The 25,354-nt window shown below is 34.7% G+C and overlaps 1 protein-coding gene across 11 annotated transcripts in view; it reads right to left on the reverse strand.

Moving 5' to 3' along the window:
• KIF20B (kinesin family member 20B) overlaps positions 1-25,354 on the reverse strand; it is a 72,587-nt gene that overhangs the window by 21,209 nt on the left and 26,024 nt on the right. For all 11 annotated transcript variants that reach the window (XM_081251613.1, XM_081251611.1, XM_081251620.1 and 8 more), the window contains 5 exons: positions 22,478-22,631; positions 12,040-13,276; positions 11,559-11,697; positions 4,426-4,545; positions 2,082-2,142 (listed from right to left, as the gene is read on the reverse strand). In XM_081251613.1, coding sequence (XP_081107739.1) covers positions 2,082-2,142; positions 4,426-4,545; positions 11,559-11,697; positions 12,040-13,276; positions 22,478-22,631 — 1,711 coding nt within the window. The remainder of the gene's footprint in view (positions 1-2,081; positions 2,143-4,425; positions 4,546-11,558; positions 11,698-12,039; positions 13,277-22,477; positions 22,632-25,354) is intronic.

The following is a 25,354-nucleotide window of genomic DNA, read 5'->3' on the forward strand; positions in this document are numbered from 1 at the left end:
CCTCCAATAACTTACATTTTATCTCAGGAAAGTTAAGAATAAGGTCATACTGGATTAGAGTAGGCCCTAAATCCAATATGACTGGTGTCCTTAAAAGAAGAGGGAAATTTGGACAGAGACAGATAGGGTGAAGACACAGACACATTCAGAGGGAAGATGTCCATGTTAAGACAGAGGCAGAGATTGGAGTTATCTCAGAAGTGTGAATGGGGAGTGATTGCTAATGGGTACAGGGTTTCTTTCTAGGCTGATGAAAATGTTCTGGAATTAGGTAGTGGTTGTACGAGCTTGTGAATTTACTAAAATCCACCACACTGTACACTTTTAAAGGGTAAATTTTATGGTATGTATATCTCCATTTTAAAAAATAAATAAGATAGCTAAATGAATGGCATTCAGTATTTAAATAGAAATGTAGAAGCCAGGGAAAGCCTCAAGAGCTAAAAATGCACTTTTTTGTTTGTCAGGGAATGTCTCATATATACTTAAAATCACAAGAGTGAATGAACTCTCAAGAGAGAAAATAAAAAGAAAAAAAATGATGATGGCTTAATCAGGAAATTTGTTGAAGTGGCTGAGGCTCATTTTGAGAGAAAGGCAGTAACCTGAAGAATAGATCACAAAAGCCGAGGTAAGAGTTTCAAAAGGGGGCAAGCTACACCTTACCTTTATATTTAGAAAAAATATGCTCATACACAATAAATACTACTTAAAAAATGAAAATGAAAGAGAGTAGACAATAATTCAAAATAATTAAAAAATAAAGGAAAGGTTGCAAAAAGCTATAAAATTTGAAAATATGTAGGTTACAAGTGATCTGGGAGAAAGTTTAAAGAGCATGGAGAAGATGGAAGATTAAAAGTACTCAAAATGGGCCTATGCCACACATCTCAGTATCTGGCAAAGAAAGAAAAAATTAAAATACGATAAAAACTATATCATGGTCCAAAGAATGCTTTTCAGAATATCTATTCACATCTACCAACAATGACAAAGGAGCCAAAGTAAAGGGAAACTCCAAAAAGATTACAGAAATAGGAGATGTTAGAGGACAGTGGCCTAAAAAGGTAGGAGAAAATAGGACTGTGTGCAGAGATATATTTTCACATCCAAGTTACTGATCCAACTGAACCCCACAAAAGTCCAAGTCATCTAAATAAGTAATAATCTTGTTGTCTTACACCTGCTCTTTAGTTGGCCAAGTACAAAAGGCATGAATTAGTGAAGACAGTCTGGAACTTAAGACTGAAACAGACATGGGTTCAAATCCCAGCTCTACTACTCACACAACTAAGAAGTTAAGGGGTGACTGATGGGAAGGAGAGGAATCTGCATAATTTTATGAACAGAAATATGTATATATCATCTACAAAGATAATTTTGTAATATTTCAAATAAAAAAAATCAATCCAAATTGAGAAAAAAAATTTAGCACATACAATTTGCATCTAAAGTATTAAATAGTTTTTAAAAACATTTAAAAAATATTTTTTAACTTTAAAGATATTTTATTTGAGGTATAATCTTTATATTATTTTGACTAGAAATCCATTCCATTCATTGTGACCTATATAACTTTAATTTTATTTTTCACAAAATACTGGCCATTACCTAGAAATCAATGTTGCTTTTACTGAACATTTCTTTTTCTTTTTTTTTTTTTTTTTTTTTGCGGTATGCGGGCCTCTCTCACTGTTGTGGCCTCTCCTGTTGCGGAGCACAGGCTCTGGATGCGCAGGCTCAGCGGCCATGGCCCATGGGCCCAGCCGCTCCACGGCATGTGGGATCCTCCCAGACCGGGGCACGAACCCGTGTCCCCTGCATCGGCAGGCGGACTCTCAACCACTGAGCCACCAGGGAAGCCCTGACTGAATATTTCTTAATGTTTTACTTCTCCAAGGATAAACTTTATGGTGGTAAGTTACTCTTTAGAATCGATGCTCTTCTCTTTTAATAAAGTTACATCTTATGTTGCTCTTATTTAACTTTACAACTTTCAAAGGAAAATATTAACCTAATTGTTATTCTAACTACTTATTTTGCAGTCATTTTAGTACTGGAAGTAGAGGTTTGTTTCTGACCTTTGCACACTCTCTCATACTGCTGTATAGCTTCTTCCACTTTCTGATTACTTAACTGGTCCTGCAAAATGAAAGAATATGAATTAAATGCAAATGCAACTTAACTACACCCCATTATTTAAGAGTGGGACTTGAAAACAGGGCTTAATATTGTTTGAAATCCGTCTCTTAGAAGGCTGACTAATAGTCTCAAGCTCCCAAGTTTGTTTCACCTCAGAGAAAAGGGCAGGGTGAGAGTGGTAATAAGAGAAAACAACAAAACCTCCAAACTTTAAACCTTTAATCTACCCCCAAAATGCCAAATCATCTTCTTCACTCAACATGTCAAGCTAGCATGTATGTTCTCTTACACAACACAAAAAGCATAAAGAGAGAGAAATGAAAGTTTACTATGTATTTAATGTGGGAGGAACAAAGAAAACCATAAATAAATTCCTTAACAGTAGACTCAAAATGCAGAAAAAATAGGATCCCCACATGCCCTATATGTAAAAAGTAGCTGGGAGGTTTGAAAAGGACACAAGGTTAATTTCTGGGCACTGGAAATCCTTCCGTTCTAGTTTTAACCTGCCAGGTAATCCAACCTGCACTCCTTCTCTCATCTAACTTCAGCAATATCTTCTCATTTTGTAAGTTTTAGAATAATCATTACAGAACCTGAAAATCTCTGAATACTATTATGAAATCAGCTGGAGATGGAAAGACGGTGAAGAGACAAAGAATGAAGGAGGAAAATGACGAACTACGGACGTGGACGGACAGAGACGGAAACAGACGGAGAACGAAGGAGGTGGACGGACGGGGATGGAAAAAGACGAAGAACGACAGAGATGGACGGACGGGGAGGGAAACAGACTGAGAGTGATGGAGGTGGAAGGAAGGGGACGGAAACAGACAGAGAACCACGGAGGTGCTCGGACAGTGACGGAAAGAGCTTATCAACAGATGGTGTCTGGCTCCATAGGGGTGCAGGGTAACAGGTTTTCAATCTGTTTTGAAACCTCACCATACCTTTGGGCTGACACTGAAATCATCTGTTATCACCAAGTACTCATAGCTGTTCCCCGAAGTCCCCTAAGGTGTTAGAATCATGAAATAACTGTCTTCCTGAAAGTAGGATTTTTTTTAATTAATAAATTTATTTATTTTTGGCTGCATTGGGTCCTTGTTGTTGTGCGCGGGCTTTCTCTAGTTGTGGCGAGTGGGGGCTACTCTTCCTTGCGGTGTGCAGGCTTCTCATTGTGGTGGCCTCTCCTGTTATGGAGCATGGGCTCTGCTGCTCTGCAGCATGTGGGATCTTACTGGACCCTTAAGTCCCTAGGATTTTTTTAACAGTTTTTTTTTCCTAAAGGCTTCCAAAAAGTCTCCTGAAAACAACATGACTCTCGTTCTGTGGGTGTAGGGGAACATGCAGGCAGACTAGGAGACAGTCCCCCCGAAACCCTGCTCCCGAGGACTGGAAATCTCCCTAAACCTTGGGACGTCCTATTGCAGCGACAGATGGAGAGAGGGTTGGTCTGAGACCCAGAAGCAGGGGTTTGTGGAGTCGGCTCCACCGAGGAGAGGGTGTGGTGCTTGGGAGCCACAGCCCACACTTTGCAGCCACCTGCTGTCCAGACGGTGCCCAGGACACCGAAATCCAGGGTGGGTGGGCGGGGCCTCGAACTCGGGCACTGCGGGCAGGGCTCCCCAGCTAACCCTGACCCCGGCAGAGCTGGGGCTGCAGGGCCCTTCCCTGACCGCAAATGCAAACGCACCTGCGCTGCAACCCCAGCAGTGTTGCACACCCTGACCAGACAGCTGGGCTGGGTTTACCACCTGAGAGTTCTCACTAAGTTGTGATAAGACAAAACATTTTTAAGGCAGGATAAGGAAAAAAAATTTTTTTTTCAAATATAAAGTTCTCTCTGTGCCCATCCCCTACCCCACTTTACTGTGCATTATGCATCTGCATTAACCCTTCCTTAGAAGACACAGGAATGCCTGCTGGATTGTAAAGAGCTATTTTCTCCTGGTGCCAGCAAGATAACACCTTAGGAGATAACCTTCCTTCTTATGGTGAAAGGGGCCATGACTACCCACTACTCCCTTTGTACTGCAGATCTGGATTGTGTAAACTGTCAACAATATACCATTTGATGTATAACCCTTTGTCTCAAAAGGTATGTAAACCCTGCTTTGACCTCTAATGGGTAGAACAGTCTTAAGAGCTTTCTGAAAGACTGTCTCCCAGGTTATAATCCTCAGATTGGCTCAAATAAAACTATCCATTTCTTACTTAAAAAAAAAAAAGAACTGATACATTTAATTAAACACTGATCACCTTTAAAAACAAAACTGTTACCTTAAGTTGCTGAATGGTTCGCTGTTTCATATCTATTTCCTGAGAACACTGGTTTTTCTTTTTCTCCAGTTCATTAATTTTAATCCTCAACAATTTCTCCTCATCACGCATTACAGATACCTACAAAGTAATAAATCAAATTAAATATTTCTAGAAATACTAATTGTTTTTTGTTTAAGATTCATGGCCACTCGTTCAAAGATTCATGTCCTTTAAATCACATTAGAAAAATTACAGATTCTAACATACATGATATGGCTTCAGATTATCAGAAAATTTCTTGATACTCCAAGGGAGATACATATGAAGAGGCCATTTTCTTTTTACAATATTTTAAGACTCTCAAACCCTGTAAGTGCTCTCAAAAAAGAAACAACATAGACCCTTGCATGCAACAGCAAAATCATTTATCATGGAAAAACCAATAGAGATACTCTAGGGGAAAAACACTGGCTCAGATTTCCAAGATCTATTAAGTAATGTGATCCAGTAATATAAGAAATACTTCAAAAGCTAATAATGGCACATAGAGAATGAAAATGGAACAATTACAAGATCATAAGGTACCCATGCAAGTGAAGGTCAATTGATTTTTGGTATTACTGGTAACTTAATTCTATAAACCTATTAAAGAAATCAAAAAGCACTATGAATTAGTATGCAAATCTTAGAGGAGAGAGGAGGGGAAAGGGAAGGGGAAGGGAGGAGAGATAGCAGGTAATCTATGTACACCTTTAGTCCAATTTCCATGATACCAATCCTAGAGATCTCAAAAACTGAAGGAAGTTAATTGAACAAAGTTCCCCTTCATAAAAAGCATGGTATCTCCATGCTTTTTATAGTAATAAAATAATAAAAATAAATTATAATAAAATAATAGTAGTTATGAGGGGTTTGGTTTCAGGTGATTTTTACAGTTCTTTTTAGGCTTTCTGTATGTTCCAAATTTACTACAATAAATATATATTCCTTTTATAATCATACATTAATAATATTTATTTTTATTGGCTTATTTTGTTCAAAAATATGGGACTTCCAGTAATAAACACCATCTTCATCAATTTTACAGATATAAACTGTCTGCCAATAATATATAGAAACTACGTGTTGCACCAAGATGCACATAAGGACTGCTTCAGTTTCCATCCTGGCTCTAACTTGGACAAGTTCTCTCTCAATGCCTACTTCCTTAGTCATAAAATGGAAGTTAAAAAAATGCCTATCCCTAATATTTGTGTGAAAATTAAATGAGATGATACATGTAAACTCAGAACAACGAATCCAGACTAAGCTCCTATTATTATTAGCATTGACATGATACATTGTTCATTTTGAAAAACAGAAAACACTATTAATACCCACCCTTCAAGGAATGTTAAATAGTCATTTATATAATAAAACATTACTTAAAAAGAGATACCTCCTAAATTCTGCTATAAAAAAATCTTAAAATTATATTTTAAAAGCAATTATTTATATATAGTTGATCCCATTTATAAAAGTAAAACCATACAAGCACTATTTACATATATTTATTATGTAAAATGCATATAAAAAGATCTAAAAGAACACAGAAGGACTGACTGTCAAGAGTGGTCATATTTAAGAAGAGAGAAATGAGACTGGGGAGAAGGCTTTCACTTTTACCTTCATTTCTTAAAAAATATTTCCCGGGCTTCCCAGGTGGTTCAGTGGTTAAGAAGTCGCCTGCCAATGCAGGGGACACGGGTTCGAGCCCTGGTCCAGGAAGATCCCACATGCCATGGAGCAACTAAGCCCGTGTGCCACTTTACACTCTAGAGCCCGCGAGCCATAACTCCTGAGCCCGTGAGCCACAGCTCCTGAAGCCTGCATGCCTAGAGCCCGTGCTCCACAACGAGAAGCCACCGCAATGAGAAGTCCGTGCACCGCAACAAATGGTAGCCCCCACTCGCCGCAACTAGAGAAATCCTGCGTGCAGCAAGGAAGACCCAACTCAGTCAAAAATAAATTAATTAATTTAAAAAAATTTCCTAATAATGTATTATAATTAAAAGTTTTTATTTGGAAAAAGAAGCCATTTTTAAAGAACTGAGTAACTAGCTCCATATGAACACAAGTCAATTATACCATGTTTGATAATGCTTACTGATAATCATGGTGTTCAGAAATAGTATCTTAAACCAGGAAGTTTCTATACTCCAAGAATCTTCAGCCAGGATATCATTTAACAGAAATAAACAACCTACATTACAACAATCTAAAACAAAAAACATTTTAAGAGGACTTCCCTGGTGGTGCAGTGGTTAAGAATAAGCCTGCCAATGCAGGGGACACGGGTTCCATCCCTGGTCCGGGAGGATCCCACATGCTGCAGAACAACTAAGCCCGTGTGCCACAACTACTGAGCCTGTGCTCTAGAGCCTGTGAGCCACAACTACTGAGCCCGCGTGCCTAGAGCCCAAGCTCTGCAACAAGAGAAGCCACTGCAATGAGAAGCCCACGTACAGCAATGAACAGTAGCCCCCACTCACCATAACTAGAGAGAAAGCCCGTGCGCAGCAATGAAGACCCAACGCAGCCAAAAAAAAAAATTTTTTTTTAAATAGATCAGAAAAGACAAAGGAATGGTGTTCCAGCCTATCCTGTAGTAAAGTCAAGAGAGGTAGACCAGATCTCACAACCAGTAATTTGAAATCAAACTACACAGGCCTTGCTCATACATTACATTTGATAGAAATGAGGAAAATGTATGAAGGCTTAAATACAGCCTAATGGTTATTTCCTTATTTGTTTTGTTGAGGATACTATGAACAACATGTGGACTGATAATAGGAATGTAAATCCAAAGTTCCCTCTGGACTACTTAGCTAAGTGAAAGGAACCTAACAAAAGGCAATAAGGTGCATAGGGCTAGGACTGCAGTTTGTATTTTGGAGTAATTTAATCCATTTACCTGTCATTTGCCCAGAATTTATAAAGCTTTCAAGCCTGTCTACCACCTACAGAAACTCTAGTCTTGATCCTGAGGTGTTAAAACCGAAATGTCATTCGAAATTTATTTTACAAGTTCAGAATCTACACTAAATCCAAAGGTAAGTAATTTATACCCAATGAGGGGAGAAAAAAAGGCTGCCCTGGCCAAAATTACATTCCTAGAAAGCAAACAATCCAAAAATTACATTCCTAGAAAGCAAATAATTCAGGCTTCTGAATGACAAACAAGTGCTTTTCCAAATTATGATTTTTAACTTGCTGATCTGACTAAACATTTTCCTATGCCTAATTACAGTTTAGGTCGTCTTTACTGTCTTACATTTCTAATCTAGTCCACTTTGAAATACTTGTTGCGTGGCCTGGAAACTTTCTGTGTATAATTATCAGAAACAACATATATTTTGCATTTTATCTATGGTGGTATTTTTTGGATTTTTCTTCCATTAATCAAAAATTTTATTACATTTCCCTTATTACGAATGAATTCATATCCATTATAAGAAATAATGCAATAAGTAGACCTTTTAAAAAATTACCTAGAATGCCATTACCTAAAATAATCAAAATATATATTTTTATATTTCCTTGCAGTCTATATTATACAAATTGTTTGCAAATTTTTAATCCTATTATATATATAAAATTGGGTCCGGTTTCTATTACTTAACATTATAACACAAGCATTTTCCCATATTATCATAAAAACTTAGTACTTATCACTGCACTTAAATCAAAATCCTGCTAAATAAATACACTAACAATGAATCAGGGAACTTAACCACTAATAAAGCAGTGGAAAACACAATTTAAATATCTGTACATATCATTATAAATGATCAAAAGGTCTTAGGCCAAAGCTTCCAGGTATCAGAGTGCTTAAGAAGCTGGCAGGGAAAAAAAAAAAAAAGAACCTCTGCTCACAGAAAAAGGAGATGGAGGGCTTCCCTGGTGATGCAGTGGTTGGGAGTCCGCCTGCCGATGCAGGGGACGCGGGTTCGTGCCCCGGTCTGGGAGGATCCCACATGCCGCGGAGCGGCTGGGCCCGTGAGCCATGGCCGCTGAGCCTGCATGTCCGGAGCCTGTGCTCTGCAGCGGGAGAGGCCACAACAGTGAGAGGCCCGCGTACCACAAAAAAAAAAAAATGGACACAGAGGGTACCAGGTCCACAGCAGGAGCTTCTCCTTTACCAGTATAGGCCTAATAGTCATGAAAATTATAATTTATTTAATCAAAAAGTTCATACTCATTCTTTCCATTCATTTTTAATTTACATTAATGCTATACTATTGTGAGAGTTTTCTTATGCTAAATAAAAAATTATTCCAGGACTTCAATGTCAGGTAGTTTAGAAGAAAGTAACCAATTCTCTGTTGAAAACACAAAAAATGCTGTATAAAAAAATGTTTTAAATCTTTTTAAAAGCACTGAGGAACTAACAAAAAAATAGGAAATACTGAGATAACAAAAAAATTAAGTGAAAAAAGAATCACAGAAATAAGTGGAGCACTAACGGGCTTTTATTTTGAGGACATTCATAGAAAGAGGAGGCCTGACTTTCAACAGGTAAACTAGAAGGTATTTGCAATATATTTTACTGACAAAGGATTAGAACCAAGAATAAAGAAATCCAACACAATAATAATTTTTTTAAAGGACAGCAAAATTAAAAGAAAATATGAAAAAATGGATTTCACAGAGTGAAAACTGGAACAGACATATAGTGAATAAAAACACAAATAGACACTCCATTTCATTAGTTATCAGAGGAATACAACTTAAAACCATAAGATACCCATTTACATTCTCTGACCCAACAATGCCACCCCTTGTTATATAAATTCTTACACATGTGTACCAAGGGCATGTATAAAATAGGATCACTGTTTCTAAGAGCGAAGAACGGAAATATCTAAATGGTCAATAGAATAGATAACTAAATTGTATAGTCACACACGGAGTATTACACAGCAGTGAAAGTGATTAATTATAACCATACATAAATGTCAGGAATATGATGTGAAAATGTCTCAGAACATGACATAATGTTTAGAGATAAAAAAAAATATGATTTAACTTATATTTTTAAAAGATTAAAAAAAGATAAACACAAAACATTCATTACAGTAAACTCAGTGGGGGTAGGAAACATAGAAAATGGATGAGACCCACAAGCATTTGTTGTATCAATATTCTTCAGACCTTACACATTTAAGTATTCTTTTGTAACTAACTCAAGGTAATGAAAAATATTTAAAATTACTTCAGCTTTTTAAAAAAGTCTAATTATGATACAAAATCCAACAGTCATAAAAGAAAAATAAGTTGCTCCAAGGCAAAAAAAAGGAACATAATCAAAATGAAGAAAAATGGCAATGTGGGGGAGAGATAGGGGGATATCTACAATTAATATCCTTCAAAAGTTAATTTCCAGAAAATATACAAATCAATTTTCACTGCAAAGTAAAGGAGCTGTTACAGTGGAAGATTACTGGACTGAATGTCAATATTATGACGTAGAAAAAAAATATATATATATGTGTCATCTTGGGCATGTTACTTAACTTCTTGTCTCATATGTAAAATGGGATAGTAGTAGTATTGTCGGGAAATTATGTGAGATAGTATATGTAATGTAGAGCACTTAGAATGGTATATGGTTCAACCAAAGACTATATATATATATATATATATATATATATATATGTGTTTGCTTTCTTCATGGTATTTTATTGTGTATATGCAATATAATTAATTTAGCTAGTTTCCCATTGATCAATGTATAGCATTTTCAATTCCTCTGCTATTCCAATGTTGTTGTCAATATCCTTACATATCCATTACCACTGGCAAAACAACAACAAAAAAGATAGTCTCCTTATTTTTCTCCTAAAAGATTAGCTTTTCATATTTAGATTTTCATTATTCTTATGGTTGTTTGATTTTTGTATTTGCTTTGTATTAGAAATCTATGACTATTCCCACTGCCACCCTTAAGTAAAATAAATCACCCTTAAATTAAAAAAAAAAAAGTTAATTTCCTAAGTATGTAACAAGCTCCCACAAAGCGATAATAAAAAGAAAAACAATAACCCAAACTAAAATACAAAGAATATGAATATACAGACCACAGGAAAAAAAAATACAAATGAATTTTAAACCAAAAAATGTTCACTCATAATTAGAGGTATGCAAGTTAGAATTATAGTTGAGATACACTATTTACATGTCAAATTAGCAAATATCAAAAAAATATGATAAAATACTACTTTGTGGATAAGAGTACAGAGAAAAATACTCTCTTGTTCTCATACATTAGTTCTGGTGAGTAAACTAGCATAATCTCTAAAAAGCGTAATAAATATCAAAATTACAAATGTACAAACCAGTGACCCATAAATTCCACTTTTAGGAATTTATACCAGAGGAAGACTTGCAAATGTTCAAAATGACATCACTACATGATTAACAGAAGACTGGAAATTACCTTAATTGTCCAACAATATGGGGCTGATTAATGGTAAATAAATGTTCAGAGTCATAAAAAAGAAAAAAAGCTCATTTGGAGACTTATATCCTGAGATGGAAATATTGAGTGAAAAAAACCAAGGTTCACATAGTGTTTATAGGATGTTTTTCATTTTTTATAGGAAGAGAAGGAAAGAGAAGTGAAGAGAAAAAAAATAGTTGGTAACATCTAACGCTTTGGAGGGAAACTTGATGGCTGGGAGGCAGTTTTTTCCCTCACTATACATATTTTCATATATTCTAAATTTGGAATCATGTGATTATATTTCCTATTTTTAAATCAAATTATAATGAAAACTTGTTACAATTGCACTACATATTCTCCTAAATACTATCTGCAAACAAAAGTTTGCTATTTACTTTTCTGGGAGGACTTGAACTTAGCAGCCCTTAAAAGAAAAAAAAAGGTTCTAATCTTACATAAGGCACATATTTTTCTTAATATTAGACATCCTTCAGTTTGTTTAATCTGACTAAATTTTCTTTTGTGAAGTAACTTTTCTCATCATTTAAGAAAAATTATGGAGTTGACAAATGTTCTGGTCAATACTAAACTTAGTGTCTAAACTTGATATATAAGGAAAACAATCTTTATCATTTAAATTGGCCACACACCTTTTCAAATAACCTACCTCTTTCTGTACTTGCTCAATCTGCTTTTTGGCATCCGCCAGTTTCTCTTTCAGCTCAGCATAATCTTCTTCCTTCTTCTGAAGATCTGCTTTCAGATTCTGGGTAAGAGCAGCACTTGCAGAGAGCTCCTCTTTCAACCTAAAAAAAAAAATCACTTATCTATAGTGACATATCACTAATCACTTAGAATCATATGTGTGAGCTACTAATAATCTACAAAATTAGATCTTTTCACAAATTTGGAATGTCCAAACCATGAAGAAATCCTTCAAGGAGGATTTCAGGAGATTTTATAAACAGATCTTTGCATATAACATTTGGTTCCAAAAGTTTATATAAACAAAATTGAAGTTCTTCAGTCATCATACATGTTATACTTAACCAGATTAAGATATGCCCAACCAGATTCTTTAAAAGCTACACAGAAAAATCAATAAATGCTTTCCATATTTTCAAACATTTTAATAACTTTTAGCTTACTTTTCTGTTTCTTGCCAGTTTGTTTCTTTTTCTTCTTCCGTTAATTGGAGTGAATGCTTTGCATCTTGCAAATTGTTTGTTAATTTTGTGATTTCTTCTTTCAATTTGACTTCCCTTTCACTTAAATCTTTGGCGTTTTTGATAGAATCTTGAAGATTTGCTTGAAATTCCTTCAGATTTCTTTCTTGCTTTAAAATGATAGATTCCTTTTCCATAATTTCTTGTTCTAACTTGGCTGAACGGCTATATTCATCTTTCTGAGTTTCTAACAATGCTTCAAGTTCCTTTATTTTCACCTTATAGCAAGTAACATCTTGTGTAAGTTCTGAAAGTGCTCTCTTTCCTTCAACCACATACTGTACTTGAATATCAAGACCAACAGTTTTTTCTCGCAATTCTTCCTTCAGCTGCTGTATAAGACTTTCTTTTTCTTTTAGTAGATCTTGATTTTTATTCTCCCTCTCCTCTGTTTTTAGTCTATTGTTTGCATCTTTACAGTCTTTTACTTCTGCCTGTAATTTTTCAATTTGTTGTTCCAGTTCCTGGATCTGATGTCTTTTTTTGGAGGAACTCTTTACAATCTCCTTACATTCTTCCCAAATGGCTTCAACAGTAGAGTGGAAAGACCTTTCCCTACCAAGTTCTTGAATACCACTTTCGTTAACTTGCTTACTTATCAAATAATCATTATCCAAAAGATGTAACTGTGTATTCGGCAAATTATCCTCTTGAGAACCATTTGACAGATCCCTGAGACTGAGTAAATCTATGCTTGAGATCTGAGAAACTGAATCAAGTGTACGTAATTCATCTATTTTTGCTTGCATTAATTTTATTTGTGAAACATTATTTGTGATGTTTCTTCTAGCAGTTTCTATCTCCTTTGACAATTTCATGATCCTCTCCTCCTGTTCTTGATTTATACCTCTCTGCACATGTAATTCAGAAATCACATTGTCATAATTCGACTGAATTTGTTGGACCTCTACACTAAAACTACAACTCTTTTTTTCAGAGGAAGAGAGTTCCTGCTGCAAACTAATAATCTGTTTATTTAATTCTGCTTTTTCTTCCTTTTCATTTTTAAGTTCATTCTCAACAATGAGTAAACGTGTTTTCAGCTCTTCATTATTTCCTTGCAAAACTCTAATGTTTTCCTCATCTTCTGAAATGCTCTGTTGCATTTCTTCACTTTTCTTTTGGTCTTCAGTGATGGTTGGACTAACATGTGTAGGTCCTTTAAAAATAAAAAAAAATTTATTATTAATCTAGCAAACCTTAATAAAAATCAAAAAGTTACCATATAAGCCAATATTCAAACATAGGAAACATATGAAAGCACACTTTTAATGAAAAACAGAAATAAGCTATTGAGTAAAAAAGAAAAATCAGGTTGCAAAACATATATAGCATACACCAATTTATGTAAAAATTGTAGTTCCATTAAGTCACAGTGGAAAAAGTTAGCAAAGGATGTGTAAGAAAATCCTGCTAACTACTTCTGAGTGGGAACACTAGTTACTTCTACTTTCTTTTTATAGCTTTTATGTTATTTAAATTGTCTACCACAAATCTTTATTATTACTATGAGATAGAAGGTAGGGAATTATACCCTAAGGCAGACTAAAGAACAGTCTTAAAGTACAATTATACTATAGATCTATGAAATTAGTGATTTGCAAACTGAGTACCTTATACTTTCACAGGTAAAATTAGGAGAAGAATGGTTAAATTTGTGCCAAGTCTAATGTAGCCCTACCCTTCACTAGCTGCATAACTGTCAATAAACTGCTTGACCCCATGGCTGCTTCCTCAAATGGAAAATGGAAAATAATAGCAATAATACCACCTATCTCAGAGTTATTGTGTAGATCAAGATAATCAATGAGCTTAGAACACTGTGCTTGGGATATAGTTAGATATTATTAGAAGCTGAAAATCTGTACAGAAGAGTTCAGCTAATTAAAAATAAATAAAAATGTGTCTTTTTCAGGCTTAATATCTACATTTCTAAAATAAGGATATTTCTACCTGCCCTACTTACTACAGGGTAGTGTTAAGAGGACCAAATAAGTTAATATGTAATGTATGTTAAAGCATTTTGTAAATGTTATATAAGTACAAGAAATAGTTGTTATAGATTAAACTATGTCCAGAGAAGACGCACTATTAGCTAAAACTTAATTCTTAATATTTGACAAATTCACTCATCTCACACAACTGTCCAGTATAAACTATGTTCAATTTTTCTCACAGATTACATGATTAACTCTTGAAACATAATTCTCAATTCTCCAGATACCAAATTTATCTTTTTATGTCTTCATACAATTTTCATTGATATAATAACTGATCTGATGAGTTGTCTCATATCCTAGGAAAATTACTTCAAAACATATAAGAATCTGATTCTTTGGTTTTTAAATTTTTCTGTTCTATTTCACTTCATGGTTTGATGTTTATATGTGTGAACTTTATATACACAACTCTAATACAATTTTTATGAATTTTCTACACAATACTGTACTGATATAATCAACTCAACATGTCCTTTGACCTTCATTCACTCCCTGACTGGCCACTTATCTGTCAATTTCACCTATATTTTTATTTGGTAGTCTCACTAAGCACGTTGAGAATCGAATTCCTCATGCTTAAAGGCCCCAGATATAGTATGAAATCCATAAGAGCAGAAGACAGTTATAAGGGAGAGATGGATTGAAATTCTCCTCACTAAGAAACCTGTTACTTTCAGTTGGTAACTGTCCAATGAATATTTAAAAAGTGTATTTTATAGTTTTCTTTCTAGTGTGTGCCACCATATTATCCTATGCATCTGAGCACATTAGATTATACTGAAATAATGTTTACTTGTCACTCTCATTTACTAGATTCCAAACTTCCTGAGAGCAGACTCTCTATGTCTAATGCATCTTTATATACATGAACAATAATCCTAAATGAATTTTTTAAAGTATTTATTTATTTGTTTTGGCTGTGCCAGGTCTTATTTGCAGCATGCAGGCTTCTTAGTTGTGGCATGTGGGGCTTCTTAGTTGCAGCATGTGGACTCTTAGTTGCAGCATGCATGCAGGATCTAGTTCCCTGACCAGGGATTGAACCCAGGCCCCCTGCATTGGGACTGCAGAGTCTTACCCACTGGACCACCATGGAGGTCCCCGTAAATGAATTATTTTTGAAATTTAGCTACATCGCTTATGTTCTCCTTTTCTATCTCTAAGACATATCATTATATCAGAAAAACATAACTTTTGGCATCAGTAAGCTATTCTGGTTCTAGATATGTGCAAATTTATAATCTAACATGCCTCAGTTATATTAACTTGGTTACTTTAGTGCAATTTTATGTTTTAAATTTTAAGCTGTTCTCTTTACAGTGCCTTTTTTTTATAACAGTGGCTCTCTAGTTTTAGAGAATTGGCAAAAGAGCTTATAATGTAGATTCCTGAGAACAAATACCAAACATACTGACTTGATAAATCTGGAATGTATTGTACGTGCAAACACTTTGAGGGTACATGCACACTGCTCCAGGAATTTATTTTTCTAAATTTCTGGAAGACCTTGATACTCACCCCTGTAATAACATTTGGGATCTAAACATATCAGTTTGCTTCATTACTAAGCCCCTATATGGCAGCCCTACATGTAACTGTTCCATGAGATAAATGTCAAATCTCACATAGTAATGACATACAAGCCCTTAAGTTTTTCCTCCTGTCTGTGGCAGGCTCTCATGCATCCTAGATGAGAGATGATAGTACCCTATGTAATGAATCTGTTCAATTAAGAAGGCATTTTCAAGATGATAAAAAGATCTTTAAAATTAAATCTACTATCCCACATACAAATAGGTTTCTATCTTCCCATATGCTAATCACAGTTGGCATTGTGAGAAAAATAAAGAAAAAGCACAAGCATTTATGAAAGGTCTTTCAGATACTATTATATAATGTGGGGGAAAAAAACTTAAGTGACTGTACAAGATTTTTAATCTTATGACCCCATTTGATAAATTAAAATCACAGCTCTCTCCCAGCATTACCCAGATAAAAAAGCTAGACAAGGACACTAGAAAAAAGAAAATTACAGGTCAATATCACTGATGAACATAGATGGAAACATCCTCAACAAAATATCAGCAAATCGAATTCAACAGCACATTAAAAGGATCATACACCATGATCAAGGGGGATTTATCCCAGGGATGCAAGGATAGTTCAACATATGCAAATCAGTAAATGTGCTATACTCTATTAATAAAATAAAGAATAAAAATCATATGATCACTTCACTAGATGCAAAAGAGTATTTAACAAAATTCAACATCTTCATGATAGAAACTCTCAACAGACTGGAGAGGGAACATACCTCAACATAATAAAAGCCATATATGACAAACCCACAGCTAATGTCATCCTCAACCATGAAAACCTGAAAGCTTTTCCTCTAATATCAAGAACAAAACAAGTATGTCCACTCTCACCATTTCTATTTAACATTAGTACTGGAAGTCTGAGCCAGAGAATCAGGCAAGAAAAAGAAACAAACTGTATCCAGATCGGCAAGGAAGAAGTAAAACTGTCCGTTTACAGATGACAGAATTTTATATTATAGAAAATCCTAAAGACTCCACCAGAAAACCTTTAGAATACAGAAATTCACTGAAGTTGGAGGATACAAAATCAATATACAAGAAACACTATATAAAACAAAAAACTGTACACTAACAACAAACTATCAGAAAGAGAAAATAAGAAAAAAAAACTATTTACAATAGCATAAAAAAGAATAAAATACTTAGGAATAACTTTAACCAAGGTGGTGAAAAGCCTATACACTGAAAACTATAAAACACTGGTGAAAGAAAATGAAAAAAGGCATATAAGATAAGGAAAGATATTCCATGTTCATGGATTAGAAGAATTAATATTATTAAAATGTCCATATTACCCAGAGTAATCTACAAATTCAATTACCTATCAAATTTCCAATGGCATTTTTCACAGAAATAGAACAGCAATCTAAAAATTCACATGAAACCAAAAAAGACCCTGAATAGCAAAAGCAATCTTGAGAAAGAACAAGGTTGGAGGCATCACACTTTCTAATTTCAACTATACTATAAAGCTACAGTAATCAAAACAGTATGGCACTGGCATAAAACCAGATTCATAGACCAATGAAATAGTTTCAAAAGCCCAAAAATAAACCCATACACATATGTCCAACTTATTTAACAAGAAAGCCAAGAATACTCAATGGAAAAGGACAGTCTCTTCAATATTGTGTTGGGAAAACTGGATATCCACATGTAAAAGAATGAAATTGAACTCCTATCTTACTCTACTTATAAAAATTAACTCAAAATGGATGAAGGACTTAAAACATAGCACCTGAAACCATAAAACTCCTAGAAGAAAACATAGGGGTAAAGCTCCTTGACACTGGATTATGCAACAGGTTTTAGATATTACACCAAAAGCTTGAGCATCAAAAGCAAAAGATAAATAAGTGAAACTATATCAAACTAAAAAGCTTCTACACAGCAAATGAATCAGTCAACAAAATGAAAAGGCAATCCATGGAATAGGAGAAAATATCTGCAAACCATCTATCTGACAAGGGGTTAATATCCAAAATATATAGGGAACTCATACAACTCAACAGCCAAAAAACCAAACAATCCAATTAAAAAATGGGCAGAGGAACTAAACAGACACTTTTCCAAAGAAGACATACAAATATTCAATAGGTACAGGAAAAGGTGTTCAACATCACTAATCATTAGGGAAATGCAAATCAAAACTACAGTGAGATATCACTTAACACTTGTTAGGATGTCTATTATCAAAAAGAGATAACAAATGCTGACAAGGATGAGGGGAAAAGGGAATCTGCACACAGTTGATGGGAATATAAAGTAGTACAACCACTAGAAAAACAGTATGAAGGTTCCTCAAAAAATTAAATATAGAACTATCTCATGAGCTAACAATCCCACTTCTGAGTATATATCCAAAGGAAATGAAATTACTATCTCAAAGTTCATGCAAGTTCATGCTCTATGTTCATTAAAACATTTTTTACAATAGCCAGGACATGGAAACAACCTAAGTGTCCATGGATGGATGGATGGATTTTTTAAATGTGGAATAAATATGTATACAATGGAATATTATTATTCAGTCTAAATAAGAAGGAAATCCTGCCATTTGCAATGACATGGATGAACCTGGAGGGCATTATGTGAAGTAAGTGAAATAAGCCACACAGAGAAAGAAAAATACTGTATGGTATCAATACGAGGAGAAAACAAGATCCAACTCAGAGAAACAGAGAGTAGAATGGTGGTTGTCAGGGGATGAGGGGTGATGGAAATAGGGAGAGGCTTGTAAAAGGGTATAATTTTTCAGTTTAAGATGAATAAGGTCATAGGATCTAAGTATAATACAGTGACTATAATTGATAACATTGTATTGTATAAGCGAAATTTGCCTAGAGAGTATAACTTAACTGTTCTCACCAAAAAAGAAAAAAGAGGGGGAAAATAGGTGAATAAGTGAGGTGACAGATGTATTCATTAATGGTGATACGATGGGAAACTTTTCACAATGTATATCAAATCATGTTAAACATTTTAAATGTATTACAAAATTATTGGTCAATTGTACCTCAATAAGGCTGAGAAAAAAATCCCAGTCCTCTCAAGATACTGATGTCCCAGTGAGAGTATCCCCTCACCCCAAAATCACTACGTAATCTGGGAATCTCACCTCCCTACTCCATCCAAGAATTTATCCAGTTTTACATTCAGTAGTATACATGTAAAAGCTTTATTTGTAAGTTTCCATTTTTCAAATACAATCCATATTCTTTTCCTTCACCTGATTGTTTAAATGCTCTTGGGCAGCAGTAATTGTGTAATCCCATAACAGGATTCCAAGATCTCTTTAACAGACTAACTTTAAAAGCTCAGTGGACAAGGTTTTATTACCTATAACTTACATTGTCTCTCCTGCCTCAAAAAGGAGAGGAAAAACATGGCATTACCCCTGCTCTATAGCCTGCTTTCTGAAAAGCTGATGAGTTTATTTTTGATGATTTTCCTACGTTTGTAGTTATATTTTCCTAATTTAGTTCCTTCAGATTCTCAGCTTATTCTAAGGATTCCATCTACTCTGTAGACTTAAGAGATTTACCCTTATTTACGTTTACAACAAACTTGCCCATTTACTTTTATGAATTTTTAAAAATAATGTTCAACCAGTGCATTATTTTTATCAGATTGTCTCCTAACATCTTACAAAGCTGTGGCAAGTCATCCCAAAGTGGAATAACTGGCTTTTCCACTGATTCATACCTCTGTTCTACTTTCCCTTTAAGTAATTCTGAACTTATGATGTAATTTTCTCACCCATGACTTCATCAGTGGAAATGACTAATCCTTTTGCCCTTTAAGAAGACAAGTTATAAAGATGTCTGAACCCTTTATCAGGAAAGAAAGATGGGATCTAAGCAAGTTAAAAATGACAACAATCAGAAATTCAGAGCTCACAAATAAATCCTGAATATCCTGAGAAGAGATTTGAGTCATGCATACTATATGCATATAGTCCCTAAACCCTGATGTGAATTACAGTAAGTGCAATAAAGCTTTTGTGATCAAGTAATATTGTTCTCTTAATTTTACTATATTTCAATAACTAGGATAGGACTTCCCTGGTGGTGCAGTGGTTAAGAATCTGCCTGCCAATGCAGGAGACACAGGTTCAAGCCCTGGTCCAGGAAGATCCCACATGCCGCAGAGCAACTAAGCCCATGTGCCACAACTACTGAGCCTGCGCTCTAGAGCCCACGAGTCACAACTACTGAGCCCGTGTGCCACAACTACTGAAGCCTGTGCGTCTAGACCCTGTGTTCCGCAACAAGAGAAGCCACCACAATGAGAAGCCCATGCACCGCAACTAGAGAAAGCATGCGCACAGTGACAAAGACCCAACGCAGCCAAAAATAAATAAATTCATTAAAAAAAAATAAGTAGGATAATTACATAACATAAGGTACTTCAGATAATTTGTTTTGCACCTGATGTTCTTGTTCAGATATTCATATTATTCTTTCAGAAATTTTTGTTTTATATCAAAAGATTCATAGAAAATATTCAGAACAGCCTTGTCAGTGAGAAATTAAAGCATTAGTCTAGCCATAAAGATGAAATAGGTTTTACTGTATATAAACCTAATATAGGTTAACTTATAAAAAGTAAACATAAACAGAAAGATAATTACTTTAATTCAATATTTCTATCACATTCAACCTATACATATACTGCTTACCTATATTTTGCTACAAAAATTAGTCCTGGTTGAAAAGTTACAGGTAAACAGATTGTAGCGTATCTCTGGTTTGTCTCCTTTATCACTATTCTGAAGGCTTATTTCTTGAACGGTTTACATGGTTATCAGCTTCCCAAAGTACAGATACCGTGACCTCAAACAAGTAAATTCACTTTCATAGGGAGATGGCTTTGCATTCCCTTTAAGAACAGAAAACATACATCCAGTAAAACTATCAACCCCCTAATCCTATCCTAGTATTTATAGGAGTCACATATTTTGTTCTGGAGAGTTTTTAGTAGCAGGTAGAGGGGAAGAAGGGTGGTTATAGCTACAATTTTCTTATGATCCTTTATGTAGTCCCTTTAGTCTCTAACAACAAATAATTGTGAAATAGCCACAGTGGTTACAAATTTAAGGAGGAAAAAAAATACTTTGTTACCTAAACTTACTTAAATCTACCCATGTCCAAATTATTTGTCACTAACAACTAGAGTTATTATACAATCACCTTCTTCATGAATGGGTTACCCTTAGGATTAGTCATACCATGTAGATCACTCGCTCCTGCCAACTTTCACTTCCACTTCCTACTGATCTACTGTTCCTGCATTCTCAACTACCCTATATTCTCAACTACTCTGTGGCACCGATCAAGGTGAAAAAATAGAGGAACAGTGCTATGGAAATCATAACAAGGTTATACTCCCTGTAGCTAAGGCACCACTCCTTCAATGATAACAGAAGGTGACTATGCATATTAGTCTCAATCTATTAGCTCACACTTTATTGGATTAATATATCTAGCGCTATATTATCCTTTAAGTTATCTACTTTTGAAAACATAATTTTACTGAGGTTCTATGAGGTGTTTATTATATTGGTGTATTACCCAATTGTTTTTATTCTTAACAACCTCAGGAGGCAGGTATATTTAATTTATTTTACTAATGACCAAAGAAAGACTTAATTTATCCATTTTTCTCAAGGTGAAGCAGCTAACTAGGTTTTTTTTTTGGTTCATAATTCATAATATATTATTACTCATAAATATTAATAACATTCTAAATCCATCTTTTAAAAAAATTTTTATTGGGATATAGTTGCTTTACAATATTGCGTTAGTTTATACTGCACAGCAAAGTGAATCAGCTATATGTACACATATATCCCCTCTTTTTTGGATTTCCTTCTCATTTAGGTCACCACAGAGCATTGAGTAGAGTTCCCTGTGCTATACAGTAGGTTCTCATTAGTTATGTGTTTTATATGTATAGTATCAGTAGTGTATATATGTCAATCCCAATCTCCTAATTCATCCCACACACCCCTTCCCCCTTGGTATCCATATGTTTGTTCTCTACGTCTGTGTTTCTATTTCTGCTTTGTAAATAAGATCGTCTATAGCAATTTTTTTCAGATTCCGCATATATGCATTAATATACGATATTTGTTTTTCTCTTTCTGCTAATTAGGTTTCTAAAGCTAATGCACCTTCTCTTAGAAAGGCCTCCCTCCCTGTATCAGACTGTAAAAGTTTTCCAAAAGACAGAATGAATAGCTTAGAGACAAGGTGAAAGCTGCCATGTTCTTCCATACAACCAGGGATGTATAGTACAGAGAAGCATGTGCCCACTTTTTTTTTTAGTAATTTCATAGAAAACAAAACTTGACCACATTTGTCTTTAGTAATGTTTAGCTCAAAGTCTTACTGTCAAATGGCTTTTTCTTCAAATGAAAAAACAATGTGGAGAAATTCTGGCAGAAAATGTACTATAATCATGAAGATGAAAGTGATGACTTTTAACTACTATAGGCACAGAAATAAAAGAATTATTGTCATGTTAAAGTGATAAAAGCACAATATCTAAAAACATACTTATTAAAATAAAGGCAGCTTTAAATATACCCATCCTCTAGACAGTTTATAACATGTTAGTGTAAAACTTAGGGACATTTATATTTTCTCAGTTTTTTTTTTCCTTAGATAAGTAAATTTCCTTCTCTTTACAACTCTTCTGTTTCCTGGTTTAGGAGTTAGCTTTCTTAAAAGCCTCCAGCTAGCAGCTGAAGAGTACCTTTCTTTGCTGGTGGTTCATCTTGTTGAAGTTCAATTTCATTTAATCTTTTTCTTCCTGAATAGGTTTTAGTTTTGCTGTCCTTAGACATTTCAGTCACTTCATTACAAACCAATTTATTGTTTATTATTAAAGTAGATGTACCAGCATTGTCCTAAAGTAAAATAAATTAAAATTAGTTCACATAAAGCTATAATACATTTAAGAACTATATAAATTATGATTCAATACTGTATCATAAAAATTTTATTTTCAAATTTATTGAAGATTTTCTAAGTTATTTCTTAAATCTCACCCTAAAATAACCAATGACTCTAGGAAGTGAGCAATATTAACTAACTTGTACATTCACTAAGGAGGACAAAAAAACCTTGTTAAGTGTGTAGTTTCACCCCGATACTAAAAACAAATTCATCTTTAGATTTTCTGAGGGAATCAGGTGGGTTAGAGACTTATTTGCAGATAACCACAGAACCCTAAAACACTTACCCTAAGTCATAAACAAAATGTGCTTTGAAAAGAAAAATATGAAAACACTATGACAAAATTTTTCTTACAGATACTTTTACTTAAAATCTTGAGTAATCTTGAGTAACTGGAGAAACTCATCAATTGTTTTACAACCAAAGCTTCTCAAAGTAACAATGTCTTTGTTACTTTGTTCACAAGTCGCAGAAAAGGTTCTAGCCTTAGCTTCTAGCTTATGTATATCAAAGATACACAGTCTACACACTGCTTTAAAAGGGAACTCCTAGCACTACCTCCCATAACAGCACCTTCAGGAGCTCCAGTGGCACATGCATCTGTGAGCCTACCCCTGGGCTGCCTACCCGAGGCCCACCTCTACCCACAGTCCTGTATAGGAGTCGAGCAAACAGGATGTCTCTGGGCCCTTGTCCCCAGCGGGCTGGACAAGGGCTGCCCGCCAACCTGGCTCCATCAACCCTGCATGACCAAATGATAGCTGGCAAGCTCTGTTACCCAGTCCCTCTGCTACCTCCCACCTTACCATCTGGCAAGGGATGGGCCCTCTTCTGAGCATTGACTACCTGTGGAAATGTGACCAAGTAGTGTGAAATGCATGTTTAGCAAATGTTAGGTACTGTATTTGAACCAATAAATGTGAATCCTTCTGCACGTGGGAACAAACAAAAAGAAATAACAAAAAAAAATGAGCTCCTAGTTTATCTAGATGATAAAAGCCATTTAGATTTTTATTTTTTAAGGCAAAGACTATGCCTTCCTAAAAGGACAGCAGAAGAAAAGGTAACCAGAAAGAGGAAGGGTGAAATCTTGGCAGTTAAGTGTATGTTTATAAAGTAATTAAAAGTATGGTAAAGGCAGAGTTTTTTTAAAGGCAGAGATTAATTAAATCCCTACATACTGGTAGCAATCCATTTTGGGGGGGAAAAAAGACTATATGAGAAAACAAAACATCATTTTACATCGTAAAATCAGCAAATGTTCTTAAGAGATATAGATAAAATGACTTTAAGTCAAAAAGTAATGATTACAAAAAAAAAAAAAGCAAAGTCTTTTTAGATATCCCTAAACAAAGGATATCATGAAGAACAACCTCCATGCTTTTTCACAATTAGTCCCTTGGTGTCGCTGATAAATGACAAAATTCTGGGATAGAGGGATCAGACCTCTGACAGAGTTTGAGTTTTCAAACAGACCATGACAATTTCAAGTTGTCTCCTCTTCCACTCTCAGACCTATCATAATCACCTAGTCATTTTTTTCCTCCTTCAAATTATACAGTCTTCACCAAGAAAATCCATCCTCCACAAATCTCAGTTGTTCAAAGGAATGTTTTCTGCCTAGGGTATGCTTGAGGAAGGATGCTAAAGAACCATGCAAAACAAACTTTTAATCATTAAAAGAGTCTGCTTTCAAAACAACCTTTGGAACAGCGACCCTAGATCAACAGTTAATCAGCACCGTGAGGTTAAGTTCTCTTAACCCTAGGCAAGTTATTTGACACCTCTATAAAAATAAAAAATAACAGTATCTACATCATAAGATTGTTCTGAGATTTAAACAAGTAAATATATGTAAAGAACTTAAAAGAGTTCATAGTAAATGTTCTATAAAAATGGATATATATATAAAAGTCTCAAAGGGCTACCAGCCAAGTTGGTTTTGTTTTGTTTTTGATGTAGGAGAGACATTATGGGGTACTATTGTACTTTCTGCTTTACATAGTTTAATACAGCTGAATTTTTACAACTAGCAGCTATTTTTGTAACTAGAAAAAATAAAGGAAAAGGAAAAGATCACGAATTGTCTAAACAATAGCTGTAATGTCTTGTACTAAGTACATTATTTTGGTTACCTTTTTAAGTACTGGATGTTAGATACCAAGATCTTGAATTATTTATATCTGATCATATATTAAAATATCCAGCTCTTTAGAAGGACAAATGTAAGTTAAGAGAAGGTCAGGAAAAATTTGGAAAAATTTAAGTTTAGAATTTTAAATTTACTTCACCTCTATGTATACCTGCAATTTTATATTTATATCTATCAATGTCAAATTCATCTACAACCATTTAGAGTAATTATGTGATCTGAAGGTACAAAGTGCTAGAGATTTTCAGGATTCCAATGCTGCACACTGCTCAGGCCATATCTTAAATTTTAAAACACTCAGTAACTTCAGACAAAATAAACACCATTTAAATATATCTAGTCAACACAATGCACCTAGTAAAAGAATGACATAGATCCGTATGTGCTGCCATAGAATTATCTCTAAGATGTCTTCTAAGGGAAGAAAGCAAGACACAGAACTACAATCCCATTTGTACAAATTTTTTTAAAAGTGTGTTTGTTTCACATATATATATGTGTATATATATACATACAAATATA

Source organism: Mesoplodon bidens (assembly GCF_964165515.1).
Source record: "Mesoplodon bidens genome assembly, chromosome: 1".
Lineage (NCBI taxonomy): Eukaryota > Metazoa > Chordata > Mammalia > Artiodactyla > Ziphiidae > Mesoplodon > Mesoplodon bidens.